The sequence below is a fragment of the Argopecten irradians genome, chromosome 12, assembly GCF_041381155.1.
Source record: "Argopecten irradians isolate NY chromosome 12, Ai_NY, whole genome shotgun sequence".
Taxonomy (NCBI): Eukaryota; Metazoa; Mollusca; class Bivalvia; order Pectinida; family Pectinidae; genus Argopecten; species Argopecten irradians.
In genome coordinates, this window is record NC_091145.1 from 32,641,103 (window position 1) to 32,656,948 (window position 15,846).

The 15,846-nt window shown below is 34.3% G+C and overlaps 1 protein-coding gene across 2 annotated transcripts in view; it reads left to right on the forward strand.

Annotated features, from left to right (window-relative positions):
* The first annotated feature begins 2,815 nt into the window (after nucleotides 1-2,815).
* LOC138304632 (protocadherin Fat 4-like) overlaps nucleotides 2,816-15,846 on the forward strand; it is a 30,747-nt gene continuing 17,716 nt past the window's right edge. For both annotated transcript variants that reach the window (XM_069244803.1, XM_069244802.1), the window contains exons 1-5: nucleotides 2,816-3,044; nucleotides 13,148-13,376; nucleotides 13,945-14,075; nucleotides 14,998-15,317; nucleotides 15,638-15,734. In XM_069244803.1, the coding sequence (XP_069100904.1) occupies nucleotides 2,954-3,044; nucleotides 13,148-13,376; nucleotides 13,945-14,075; nucleotides 14,998-15,317; nucleotides 15,638-15,734 (868 nt within the window). In that variant the 5' untranslated portion in view covers nucleotides 2,816-2,953. The remainder of the gene's footprint in view (nucleotides 3,045-13,147; nucleotides 13,377-13,944; nucleotides 14,076-14,997; nucleotides 15,318-15,637; nucleotides 15,735-15,846) is intronic.

Here is a 15,846-nt window from a genome sequence, read left to right on the forward strand (position 1 = left end):
TACAAAATCAAATTCATCATACATATCGTGCTTTGTTGATGATTTTGTTGGTTTTAATATCGACAGGCCTTATCTAATTTGCAATGTGTTTTAAAATAATCAATTAATACATTCGTAAAACAAGTATTTACTGCAAATTAATTGACATAACAATATCAGTTTGTGCCCTTGTTATGTTTCATCGAAACAACTGGAAAATACTTTTGAATATATTGTTTATCAGCGTCAATCCGTTTGACGTAGTCGACCATCCATGGCCAAAAAAGGCAAATCTTTCTCGAATTTGAAAGAATGTTGGGTCACGCTCATATTTCTGAGAATTGAAGATTCTTACTTTACGCATGCAAAGCAAATAAAGGATATATTTTTGTGCAGACACAATTTGTTCATCATGAGGCACCAATCGAAATTGCACTCACTAATCATTCGCTCAAATGTATTCTGGCATTGAAATTCATGAATTAATATTATCGTTGAATAGTTTAGTAAATATTCTCTAAATAGACAATTTAATAACATACCACGTAATATTTTATTACTAAAAGAGATATTCTTGAGTATCATCAAGCTCTCGTGGCATTCTGTTTGTCCTCTTGACGGTAACACGGCAGTATGTTTTTATTGAAGAAGTCTTAAGTAATGGTGTCTTTAAAAAGCTTGACTCAAAAGCCTTTCGTTACGTAAGACTGAATGGTCATACGACAAGACAAACAATGGCTACTTGAAAACTGGGCTAGAACTTTATGAACCTATTCCAGGACTCTTTAGACATACGTGTAGATAATAAGAAGACTCAATAAGGTTTGAGAGACCAACCATCGAAATGATGTTCCGTAGACGACCATGTTAAATGTTTTGGATTTTTATATTAAAACTGCTGAATCAAATTCAAATATCGTATTTGATAACTAAGTCTAGGTTCATATATAACTCTAGAGAGAAATAACAAGTGAGATGGTCATTTTAAGTAAGGTTCATTCTGCACTGAAAATTACTGAAATTCTAATATTTTACCTATTCATTATCAAAATTAATAAATATAGTGTTACTAAATTATAATGACCTTTCAGAAAAATATTTTTATTTTTCAAATTCTTTAATAACGAATTAATCAGATTTATGTCTGGACTCAATCTACTATACATAGGGGCCATTTCGAAGGCCTATATTTTACTGAAGTGGTTATTCCCTTTTAAGAAGTACCAAATAACACGGATCATGAAACACATAAAGTCATTCATCGTATCACATATAAACATGCAGTGAATGAACTATTCTACAAATGATTTCAAACTGGTCGATAATAAAACCACATAGGAAAACATATCAACATGTTTAATCGTTCCTATCTGATCTATCTAACACCTAATTGGTAATCAATACACGAATTACAAACTTCTGAAACTGATTCTATTCATTAAACTCACTATACCTTATTTCAAGGTCGACATACACAATAGCTAGAAGGTTTAATGGTTCCATTACTTCCTGATAGAGAAAGAAAGATTGAAAGAAAGAAAATAGAATTTGATGAACTCCAAAATGTCCCCATTTAGACACTATTAGGCATGGAGAACGGCAATATATACTATTTAAAATTACAGTTCAATCTAGGCATGTTTTTGAAAACTATAAAATATTACAGTCAAAAGAGTGAAACAATACGATCATAAAGTATGACATTGCTATTTAAAACATATGAAATGGGCATCGCATTTCGGAAATCTGGAAATAATTAAATGCCTTCAACGTCATGTAATAAATGACAGTTATATCATTTATTAAAGACGGGAACCAGTTTCCGATATATTAAAGTCCCAATATTCGTATCTGTCTTATTTTTTTCATGATTAAGAAGAATGTTGAAAGAAAAATACCGTTGTAAATCATGCAGAGACAGGACTGAATCGAAGCCAAGATGAGCAATAATGATTCGGAAACTTTTGATATAAATCAAATAAATATTGACCACCGCTAGGTGGGTCCCATTTAGTCAAACAAACCGAAGGTAGCCGACATTGTAACGCCATTGCCGAGAACGTCATGTGACTACCGTAACTACGTAACGTCTGTCGGAACTCTTCCGAGAACGGGTCATGAACTTTCCGACTTCCGTTCGGCAATAATAGTAACTTCTATGGCGACCAGTATCAACTTTCAACAACTGCTGTGCCAAAGTTATTAAGAAATCATTATTGATATTCTTTGATATAATTTAATTTCAATTACATCTTCCAATACTAACGATATTGGGGTCGAATATAACTTGACCTTTTGTTGATAGATACGTATAGTGTGGCTTTAACAAAATGGTTTGACTGATGAAATCAACTCTGATTTAACTCTGTTTAATACTGGAAATTGCTGAACTTGTATTTCAGGCATTTCCGCCATTTGACAGTATAATTACCTGTGGTTAACTTACCCGAGGCTCTAACAATTACCGTCATTACGCATAGTAAACGTGTCAACATTAAATCACATTGAGCTAAATGTTGTTATATTGATTTCTATGGACAATAGAAAAGTAAACAAAAATGCCTTCATTACAGAAGGAAAATTGCTCAATGCCTACCCTATTGTGGTATTGTATTCAATAATTTAAGGAAACGTTATTTAAATTGCATAATTTTGGTCTGTTAATCGGGTTAAATACTGAGATATTTACATGTAGCTATCACTATATTTGTCGTTGTCTAGCGATCGCCGGTAGTTTTAATATATATTTATCGCACCTGTTCAAGTGTGATCGCTTTGTGGTCACGTGATTTTAAATGTCTAAGTATGGCAATAGAATGTATATCAGCTGATGGAGTGATGTCCGTTGTCAATTTTCGGGTATAATCCAGCGGAAACAGTTTGAACGGCCAATCGTGTGGTGTTACTGCAGACACTCAGTGTTTAACAGCCGATTTTACGGTGTTACCGCTGGATTACCAGATATATTTGTATCATGCTGTGGAGTTACAGCGGAGGCATAAAAAGACAGAAAATAAATCTTATTTCATTTCTTCTTTTGGGATTCATCATCCAAACATGTAAAGGTAAGAATATTAATTTTGTAAATTATTTGATGTTTTCTTTGATATATCAATATTTCAATAATTTTAATGAAAACTATTCTGTGACTTGTATAATTAGGTATTGCGAGCGTTATAGCTTCATGTGTGTGCATTTAAACCATGCAATTCTAATTTTGCTCGTCAACGTGTGTGCATTTTTTTTCTTCTGTTCAGTGATGATTTTTTACGAAAAACGTAATGCAATGTAGTTATCCAAGTGTTAAGAGCACAATAGCTTAATCAGGTTTTGTTGAACCACACTAATTACATTCATGAATTAATTCTAGTTGCAACTTCTCAAAAGCATTTTGATCTTTAAAATCATTTGTGCATGAGGCAAATTTAACATTTGGAGTCCATTGGCAAGTGGTTCAGAAACATACATCACGGTAACTCATTTCCTTATATTTTAATCAAATATAGCTACCCATTCGTTAGTTAAATACACACTTTAGGTTAGGAATTCATGAGGAAGCGTCTCGTGTAAACTAAATCGATAATACCAATGATTTAATCTCTTATTACCATCTTAATTGTCATTTTATTCATTTTGACCCGTTTAGATTTCAAATCATAAGATATTTTAAAGAATTAATAAAATGAAATAAAGATAATAACAAATAAACAACAAAACTGGCACTAATGCATCTCTGAATTAAAATGCATCAACCATCTAAAAATAACAGAAATTAAAGGATAATAAACGAAACGCTATGATCACGCTTCGTAAGCGGCTTTTTTGAACCCTGCAGGTAGGGCGGTAGAATTGTACCTGCTGCCCCTATTGCATGATCGTAAAAGGCGACTAAATTTAGGATATTATCTTTTCTCTTCTGCCTAACTAACTTTATCTTTCCTAATGCCTCCCTTGGCACCACCTCATTTTTGGCCTTGAGTTGAGCGTTCGCCCCTGTGAGGAAGACTCTCGGTTCTGTCCCCTGGCCGAGACACACCAAAGTCTGTAAAAGTGGAAGTTTTTGCTCCTGCTTAGCGTTCAGCATATAGGGAGTGGGACAACCGGTTGGCCCCTTGTCAGTATAATGCGACCGGGTGTGGCGTGTTGCTTGGTGTCTTCGGGGGCATGCTTCAGTGATATAACTCTATAAATAGGGCAACAGTTCCGCTATATAAGAAGACACAACACGAACATACCGCAATCTCCTAAAACACGCACCTCGCACTTCACACACACTACACACTGCATACATGGGAGGCCGTCCTTACATGACCCTGGCTGTTAATAGCACAGGGACCTGGCATTTTTAACCAACAGTATACATATATATATGTTATAGTATCAAGGGTATGAACTCGGCGGTCGAGAAAAACGGACCTAATTTTTAAAACCATGATTATTTTGATAAATGGGTTCTATACAACATTGACGGATATCTTACCTTAAAGAGAAATAATTTATCTTTCCATTGAGTGCTTGATGAACAAAATTGGCCAAGTATTGACGAAGTTATGGCTTGATGAATCAGGAAATTTACGAAAAATATGCTAGGTAGACATTTCCCTGTCCGGTCGAAATGACGTCTCGCCTCTAATGGGTAAAAACCAAGCCAAAATCACAAAATCTACGCTTGTGGTGGTAAACAGTACCCATAACTGTGTTCATCCACAATCCCCTTTGGAGGTGTCATGACCTGTACTTTGTAGAAACTCCATTTAAACATCGTGTAGCTCATTTACTTTAACCGTCACCGCCATGTTCATTTTTCTCTCGGAATGCTTCTCGACTTTACATATCGTGACTACATTATGCAAATTATGTAATGTTGTGCTTGTGGGTAAACTCGAGAAGCGTTCCGAAGAACAAATGGATCAAGCACTCAGTGGAAAGATAAATTATTTCTCTTTAAGGTAAGATATCCGTCAATGTTGTATATAACCGATTTATTAAAATAATCACGATTTTAAAAAAATAGGTCCGTTTTCCTCGACCGCCGAGTTCATACCCTTGATACTGTAATATGTATATATGTATACTGTTAGTTTAAAAAAAATCGTGCCAGGTCCCTGTGGTTAATAGGACGTTAAAATAATCAAACAAACAAACAAAATTGTAAACGGCTGAAAATATATACATTTAGTGCTGTGAAAACATAAACATTAGTTTTAACACTTTTGCATTGTAAAAGTCTTATATCGATACGTTGTGTAGATATAGATGAAAACATATTTTCCCAAGTCGCTTTACAATTACTAAAAGCACCGTGAAAATGGACAATGAAATTGAAGACCAGAATTTAGCTTCATGGTCTTATCATATGTACTAATTTTATTGCTCTTAAAACTTAAATTGAATGAATTTTGGCAATATTGCTAAAATTAATTTTGAGCTTTTATTTGACTTTGTAAAATTAAAACCTGTGCATTATACATATGTAAGTGATGTAAATCCCAAACTGTTAATAGCGTTTTGTGACAGATAACATATTAAAAAATATTATGATAATAGCTAAATTCTTTCGACGTCACAAAGCGAATCTCTGATCCGTTAACATGTACGTGTACGTAAGCAAAAGTACATTTAAGCATTGGACGTCTTTCAGTTGGCATTCATAGCCAATATGAACATATGGACAGAGGCAAATTCCATGTTCATGTTGAATTTGCCTCTTTTCAGTTGGCATTCATTTAGGCTATGAATGCCAACTGAAAGACGTTCAATGCTTATATGATAGCCAACTACGCTTGGTAAGGTTACATAGTGGGACTGCAGTGAAAATGTAGATATATTAAGATCAATGACCTGCATGCATGGATGGTTAAAAAAATTCGTACTTCCGGTTTAACCTGTTCCGGTTTTACCACATTAAGTATATCTAACTAATGCAAATGCATTAACAGGAGTAATTACACTTTTAAAAAAATATTAATAATACCGCTTTTGAAAATTAAAAGCTATGAAATAAACAGTAAAAACATCCACCAAGCGAAAGATGAGCACAAAGAATCATGACGTCACATCACGTCAACAAATGGCGCGAAATCATATTATTCGCATACACAGCATCCCGGGTTTTTGACACTGCATGGACACAGAAAATCAAAGTCCAAATCCGAATCCTTGATTTCTGTTTAAATCAAAAGTTTTATTACGCTTCACAATCATTATATCAAATACTACTATTCCAAATTTGCATATTACAGAGTTATCTGCACTTGCGGGTAGGTTTTGATTGTGACGTCATACGTTTCGGAGAAAACGACGTGATTTTTTCTCACAAAATAATGACGTAACAATCGATACCTACCCGCAAGGGAGCTAACTCTGTAATATGCAAAGACGGAATAAGTCTACTTGAAAGTACGTCCTTTTAAACTATGTCTTCTTTAAATGTAAAATGGAAAAGAGAATAAACAAGGAGAGCTTCGCTCTTCTCATGCCGTGCATATTATTGACTCGTCAGTTATCACCGCTCATATCACTTTAACTTAAATGTTCCTAATCTTCATATACAATGGATTTTAGTCTAAAACATCTCGAAGTCATAAATTCAGTGAATGAAAATGACGAATCTACACCCTGAATTTGACCATATTATAATTCTTATAAGATTTCATCTGGAAATTCCTATCAATATTTTTCGTTCTAATGATAAATCAAATCATGTTATATGTTATGTGTTGATAATGAGTAATTTCAGGGATTCATATATGTTTGTGTGGTATTAGTCATATCTTTTTTTTCTGTTGTTGTCGTCGTTGTTGTTACGTTGTTGTTGTTGTTCTTCTACTTCTTCTTCTATCGCATAAATGTGCTTCTAAAGTCTACCTATGTCCCCTACCTTCGCCATTTATAGTAATATAAAGCCCAGTCATCTATATAGATCATAGATTCCTTCAAAAGACACTTTAATGCTTATATTATTAACTCATTTTTGGGGCATCTATATTGTACAATAAAAGCGTTTTTAGGTTAGATCGAGAAAACCGTTTATTAACAACGATATACTTCATACTTATAGATGGAACAGCAAGTCCGACGGAGATCAGTTGGAGTTACCATCGTATGACAACAATATTGACGTCATAAGTCATAATAGCTGCAAAAGGCTTTTAGAAGATAATGGTGTCGTCTTTAGAGCTATAATTAGTGCATATTACTGCTAATGGAGCAAAGTATTGATTTTGCAAACCATTATCAAACGTTTGTATGTTTACATGTTTTTTATCGCTTACCTACTAAGCAATGAAACTGCAAGGTATAAAATATCAAATTAAAAGCGATATATTTTTTCACATATAAATATGAAGGTCTTTCCGTTGGAAAATGATACAATAAGTCTACAAATTGTGAACTTAACATCTTGTGAGCGATATGGTTCATATGTTTTGGACAAAAATAATATATAAATGCATGTATATACCTAAACTAATTGGAAACCTGCAAAAAGATTGTGTCGGAATGATTTCTAAGGTAGCGCTCCACTAGGACGCATTGGCACCATTTCGTACCCGGCCGAAAGGTATAGTAGGCCGGGTACGTATATTCGTTCTAACGTCATAATGATCACGTTTTGGGTGTCATTTATATCCACATTAATTTCACTTTGGCTGAGTTAATAGAAGTGACAAGTGAATGTAAATATATCATACGATATAAGTTATTTTGTTTTCATTCAAAAGATTGTGGATGAAAACGCAAGAGGGTTCTTAACACAAAAAGAAAAGTACCCAGGAAAAAATCGAAGAATCGAACTCCGGTCGCCTTAGTGAAAGGCGAGTGCCTTGATTACCAATCCATCGCCCGACCACCCTAACTAACTATTTTATTAACATACCAATAAAAAATATTTTCTTATCATAATTAATCCTAATACACATCTTATACTTTTGTTGTGTTGATTGTGTTTAAAGTCCTGGTGCTAGGTGAGTTTCTATGTTTGACAAAAATAAACACATAAAGATGCCCCCTACCGCCGGAGAGCCGATAACGATAGCTGAAGTACCCTTCAGGTTTGTTGTTAAGTCAGCGGAAGTGTTTGTATGTCGAACTTGACATCTGAAATGTAAATCGTCAACGTGCTTATCTTTATATCAGAGCACTGCGCAACAGAGCAATAGAGTTTACTTTTGGTATCCTTTAATCCGCATTACGTTTGTTGACAACGAGTGAAATCTATGATTGAACTAGCGATGGGAGAATTGAGATTGTTGAAATGTAAAATGAACTGTCTTGTAAAACATACATGTCCCTATGATATCATTGCTTAAAAGATAAAACTATAGATAGAGACTCAACCCTAATGTACACGTATAGTGTCACCTACTATCCTCTTAGATTGAGTGAAAGGATTACAACTTAAGGAGAAAGTTCTTCAAGTTTGCAGATGGAAGTAACTAGCTAAAGAATCCACATTATTGCGGATTCAGATTCCTCTATCTTACCATATATGGAGAGAATGAATCATTAAGCTCTAACCATGTTTATATAAATATTACGCAATAGCATTAATCACAATTGTTCGAGGCTGCGATGGCCGAGTGGTTAAGGTGCTCTTCTTTGGCACGCGAGTTCCAATCCCATGTGGGGCAGTTACCAGGTACTGGCTGTTGATTGGACGTAAAACTATAATCTAAAATGTACCCAACCATCATTGTTCATTGTTTCATGTCTACCTTATTTAACTTGACGTTTGATCATTATCCCGTTCAGATGATATGCATTCTATTTCAGCAAATCTATTAAAACTATACATCTTAGCGCGTCTACTATGCTTTTTCGATATGTTTATCCGTCAGACTGACTGAATTGCTGTTAAAGTATAGTTTACGCAGAGAAGACATTTTTATTTAGTGAAGTTCGCTTTTTGAAAACAATATCCGCGGATATTTTCACACGGGCACATATTACCGGGTAGGCATTTTACACGTGAATAATTCTACAATTGATGATCACAGCGAAATATGACAACATGTAAAACTACACACTAAAATAACAACTACAGAACAATATATGTTAATCATGCATGATATTAAACCAATATTGTGCAAAATATATTTTGTATCACCATCTTTCAACATAGGTTTAACAATTCTGTATCTTACCTAACGTTAAAGTGAATGAAAATGTTCTAGAATAATAAACCCGGCCGCAAAGATTACAACAAGACGCATGTGATAGTCAATATTATTCAATTATAGCATTTTGATGAGGTCTATGTCCTCGGTCGATAATTTTTCTTTGGTCAATAAAAACACGCATCGACCGAATTCAAAATGCTACAATTGTTTTATTATTTGAATTGGTTTTTCTTTACAAGTAATAAATAAAAAGACATACAACAATCTAGTGTATACATCTGCATTTGTATTTCAGGATATATTACCAGGAATTGAATGAGTAAATATCAAATTATCATACCAATGATACAAGGATTAAGATATAGTTTTAATCCTAATAATCCTATTAATCCTGATTTCCAGATACATGTACAGTAGAAGATGGCGAAAGCATAAATATACTGTAGTTTCCATAGTTCTCAATGTTTGAAAAACAACATGTATAGCTTATATTACTTCTAAATAAAAGCACTGCCCTTACGTGTATCATAATTACATCTTTGTATTTGTAGCTCCGACGTTGTTTAAAATGTTGCATTTCTCATCAAGACTACCGGCAGAGAGGCAAACCCGTCTGTCTATCATTCGCTGTGTTTGACGAAAATGTGTTACCAACAAAATCGGCATCCTAAAAACGCTTAATTTAACAACGTTATAATGCATGTCGCATTCAAACGCTTAAATGACTTCGACGATTTGATGCACTGAATCGGGAAATCCCTATCTATTTATAGACAGATCGGTCAATCAACTTTTTTTTCAATCAACTTTTATCAGTCGAACATTGTTTGTAGGGAATCACTTGGGGTACAGACGTCCAATGAGATTGGCGGAAAAACCAAGAAAAATAATAATAAAATTTAGACTGTAACATTGAACTATTTTGCCTTGGTAATTGACGGCGCTACAAACTTTCAATATCCGTCGTGGGAGGGGACTCATAACTTTAAGTTAATAAAGCAAGTTCGCTAGCTGATGTTGTTTATATAAAAGATAAGGTTCAAGAGAATAGTCAGCTAGGAAAAAATAATATGCTAATACCGTTGGTGTTTCATTTTTTATATATTCACATCGCCTGCACAGAACAAATCGGTTAATATCACAATACAACAACGCGATTAATATCACAATACACCATATAATATCAGTAGATAATGTCACGTTCATACTTACACTTTTTAGGTTTTTAGCACTAGGTTGTATCCAGTTTTAAATGCTAACGTGGAACACATCGATGTAGGAATAAATTTGAAAAGGAAGAAAAAAATAATACTGTTCGTATGTTAATGTTTACGAATTTGTTAGGCAGCACTATAACAACATGATTTAGTGAATAAAACTTGTAACAAAGACAGATAGAGAGATTTATGATCAGATAAAGCAGCAGAAAAGTGTTCGATCAAACTTTAAAGTATGTGTATGTGATGTCACTATTGGAAAAGGCAGACAGTAAATAAACTTCATAGTGAAATATGAGGTAGTATAATAGTACTTATAATACAACAGGACGCCATACTCGGTGTTACTGTGGTGTAACTCAATCTTGTCAATATCGACAGGTTTAACGTCAATCCCTTCGTTTATGATGCGTTTTACACTACCTAAACAATAATATCAGAAACTTACGAGGATACATACAATACAAAATAGTCAAATCGATTTATTTGTCATTTCAGATTTTTTATTGTAAAATGTTAATACAAAAAGAATTGGGCATATTAACCCAAATCTGCTCAAATGGATTCTGCACTGGGCCACCCTCTGCATGTCTTGCACTTAACAATATACGGTTATAGTATATATCCTTAACTAAATTTTATTTGATGGGCGGCCATACATCATGTATATCATTGCTCATATTAGGATCATAGGTCCTTCTAGCCAAACATTTTGTTTGTGCAACGGCCGTAAATAAGGAAAGATAATTCTGAGGTCTACAGCATTGTTTTAAATAACATTACATATTTATATGTTAGCGACATTGATATATAAGATTTTTTGTATTATTGAAATAGAGAAAATTTAACGTCGTTCATTTTTTATACTGATGCAGATAACACCTTTTATTTCTGGTCTTAAGATAAATTCGACGTATAATGTGCAAAATACTTTGTTGTAAAAATAAAATAAAATCGTTTGGCTAAATTATTGTTATAGAAGAGGTTACTATATATACTTTCATCGGAGCCGAAGAGAGTTTTTTCATCACGATGCTTACTTAAAGACATTTATATCTTTTCTTTTTCATAAACCCTCCTGGTACAGCAGTAAAGATTTTTACCATAACTTCTTTTCAATCATCCTCCACATTTTCAGATGTTATTATACAAATTGATTTGTCATTGTACATTGTGTACTGTATGGAAACTCTAGCTCTGCAATTCTTTTAAGTAACACATGTTTATAAAAAAACCACGATGTCATATTCTAATCGTTAAGATAAGCGATACTTTTATTACCAGTATAGATAGCCATATTTGTTTACATACTTATGACTGTACAGTCATTTTATGTTTTATTTCATTTTGTCTGTGTGTATTTCTTATATAGGGTCTTACTGTAAATGTGTAAACTTAAAACATCCCTTTCAGAATTGTCATTGAGCTGGTTAAAGTTTAATAATGGGGGAATTTAAAATTAAAAACTATATTTTACTTAGTATGATTTACAAACCATTTTTATGTTGTGTCAGGTAGTAAACATATGTTATCGTTTTTATTGCGGTTATGATTATGTCAGAACTTACATGGTCTACATCATACATTTATGCCATTAAATGCTGCTACATTGGGGCTATATTTGTAATCTTATTGGTTATAATGATGTGATTGACGTCAGAAAATAATGTAGACTGTGGAATATTATTTCCAGATGAGAAATCCCAATACACTTTGTCCATCAGAGTGACATGTTTACCGACACTACACTTACTAACACAGCCATGGTATTTGTTGTCTTTCAATGGCGTAGCAACAGTATAAAACAGAAACCAAATGCCCCACATGAACCTCCGTATTTCGGTTTTTCTCTGGGGTCGCATTTATTCAAACACTCCAAATACGTTTTTGAAAATGAACACCCCTATAGGGAGACAAAGTACAAGTGCTTATCAATCATCGGACAAGGACCTGCGCACAACACAAATACGACATACATGATATTTGCAGGTTGACAAGTATGTGATAGTCATACCTGGGTCCTATGGCTTAGTGATATCATAGTATTGGGTATGTCGTTAGGTATTGATTAATGGATATATATATACCGTTAGAAAATATACTAATCTTGAAAGGGCACATGTATTGCTGTTTATGTTTTCTACATTTATTAATAAAAAATGTGTTTCTGGTACTTATAAAATTAATGACTATAGTTAAGGCGGGAAGATTTCACTGATTAAAACAGTGGTTGTTTGATATACCCATATTTGTTCCATTCTTTGAATGACGATATCAATGATATCTTTGATAAAATGTGAAAGGAAAAGACACTTTACATACCTTTTATAATTTTATCTCTTATCCCTTGAATCACATTACTGTACCATTATTTTATATTCACAATATAATTTACTGGCAATAATGTACAACACATTACAAAACATGATCGTTATTTATTTATTTTAGCTTAAGGATATGTCAATATGTAACTGAATATTACCATTGTCCTCTAGACGTTAACACAATTAGTTCGTAAATTACTCATTCTCGATATTCCAAGTAATACTATCACTTTCGTTATAAACAACTAACGGAATTCCGGGAGAAAAATTGATAAATTACTGGCATGTTGACACTTCCTTTAAATATTTTCATAGAGCAATGGATTCGTTTGAGGTACATCAAAGGTGCACACATTAGCCTTCAGGTTTACTTTGAGATTGTCCAGGGTAGGATATTACGATAGTGCTAGTACCCCATGGAATATCACTGTGCCCTGTTTTATACTTATCACACAATTTCTAACCTGTAACATCTTGTATTATGACGATGATTATGATGTTACAACAGGTGCTTCCCCGGTTTGGGCGACGCCGTCCACCACGACCTCCATCCCGATTAGTGAGAACGAGGCTGTCGGAACCTCTGTCTACCAACTCACAGCTACTGATGCTGATACCGGGGACGTCGTGACATACTCTTTATTGACAGGTTCCGGTTTCACCGTCACTGGTGACGTAGTCTACACCAACACAGCGTTTGATTTCGAGACAACACAGTCATATGCATTACAGTTTAGGTGAGTAGTTCTACGCTTTGTAGTCCAAGAAAGTAAACAAATAACCTACAAAATTAACATTTGAGGTAAGTGATCAAACACACTGCATGCGAAGATGGTAGTTATCATCTAAAATGTATGCACTGTTAGGACAAATATACGTCAAGCAGTTTGTGTATCCACATGCATTGCAGCGCAGGAAAGTAGCCAGTCCTCATCCAGGTGCCAGTTTCATGAACACACCTTACCTTTATAATATTCTTTATTTTTTTCCATAAGAAATGATCACAAAAGTTTATTAACAAATCTGTGATTAAGGAGTTTATGTAATGCTTTCCTATACGGTATTCTGCACTAAGGATTTCCTTAAAGTAAATGAAGGTTCATAAAACTAATAATGATATGTAATAAGATAAGATTTACAGTCCAAAACATTATTACAATGTATAGGCGATATAGACTAGATAAATAGTCATGCATAATGTGGAAAATATTGTTCTATAATAGATATATTTAATTTTGAATTGACAAAATGATTATTTTGAAAGCTGAGAAGAGCTCATTAAACGCCTTGTATGATATTTTCCAGTGCGACTGACACAACCAGAAATACAGTAACAAGTCCTACCTTGACCGTGACGATAACAGACTACAACGACAACACACCTACATTTAGTCCCGCCATCTACTCCAAAATCATCCCAGAGAACTCAGCTTCTGGTACGTAGTGAATACTTCATACATTCAGTGATAACTCAAATGAAAGTCGTTTTCATGAAAGGATTTTTATAGCTAGTAAAATTTCAAGCATGGCATACAAAAATCACTGTAAAACAAACGTCGTGGCCAATGTTCTCTGATTTTGACAGATTGATTTGATTGCCATTACCAGGCCTCGACTTCGTAAGTCTTCCATAGCCTAGCTGATGATTCTATCAAGACAAGGTCAAACTTAACGCAACTAGAACTAGACCATCTCTATATAACTACCGCCTCAATAAAAAACCTACACTTTTTGTTTCAATTCATAGACAGTTTTGACTAGAGTTTGAACCCTTGCTTTTCTTGTTATTGGGTGTTACTTGTTTTTTTTGTTTAATGTGCCATAAGCGGCCAAACAAATTAATATGCTAGTGTTTCTTCAGTAATTTGTTGCAAACCATTGCAAACAATAAGATTTGATGAATAAAGCTATGGAAATCATTCAAAGGCAAAAGCACGCAGGTATGATGCCTTATAAATATTAGTTACAACACAGATTTCATTTCCATGGTAAACGTTCTTGTTTTATGTGTTTTTGATTAGATGAAAATGTATCTGCATACGTATTTTTTTTTCATTTACGAACATCACCGCAACATCAGTGCAAAATGTGAAATGAAATTATAGGCCTTCATGGTCTGACCATGGAGTACTCAATTCACTTATGTGACGTATGTGAACATAAAATCATATTGACAGTACTGCTTAACTTTATATTGAACTCTAATGTTCTGCCGGTGTAAAATTAATTTGATGCATTGAAAGCATTAAAATTATGAAAATGTTGAGGAATTTCGGTGGTGAAAAACATATGACAAGATCGTCTTGATTCGTTAATGCAAGTTAAGCCACTTACCTTTAAGTTAAATTTGATTTGTAGGAACCTCCATCGCGGCTTTGACCTGTACTGATGCTGACAATGGCACTAATGCAGACTGTAACCTCAGTATACAAAGTGGTGACGACACTGCCGCTAAATTTACTATTTCCGGTACAACTATAGAGACAACCGGAACTCCTACTGACTACGAATCCTTATCAGCACAGAACTACATTTATAGCCTCGTCGTCATAGCAACCGACAATCCCGCTGCTAGTGCTGGGACAGCCCTAACTGGAACTGCCTATGTTTACGTCACCATTACGGGTACAAATGACAACACACCATCGATATCGGGTACTACTCCCTCCTCCATCTCGGTATGTACATACGCAAATGTTTCTCATGTTATGCATTATGAAAGAAGCAACTATATATGTACAATCCTAAGACAACATCACAATATAGTCTCAATTAAACTTCCATCCGTGTAAATGCACTTTGAAGACTAAGATATCTTTGCGATGTTTTCTCTAGATTGACCTATGCTAACGTCCTGTTTATCGATTTGATAAATTAAGGACTTACAAAGAAATGTCAGTACTTCATAAAGGCTACAAAAGATGCAGTTTTGTTTATTTTATATCGTATCCTTTTTGGTGCTCTCATGCATTTCTTGCTTTACACCAACCCTAAACAGGTGGCGGAGAACAGTGCGGTCGGTACCACTGTCGCTGCTATTCAGGCGTCAGACGCTGATGATGGTGACGACGGCATCCTCACATACAGCATTATAGGTATGTCATGAATCTTTATGAAACAAAAAGAGAAATAAATAACATTAAATGACATTCGCATTTTATTATGACCAACATATACCATACTCCCTTTTCACTGCCATTGTCATTA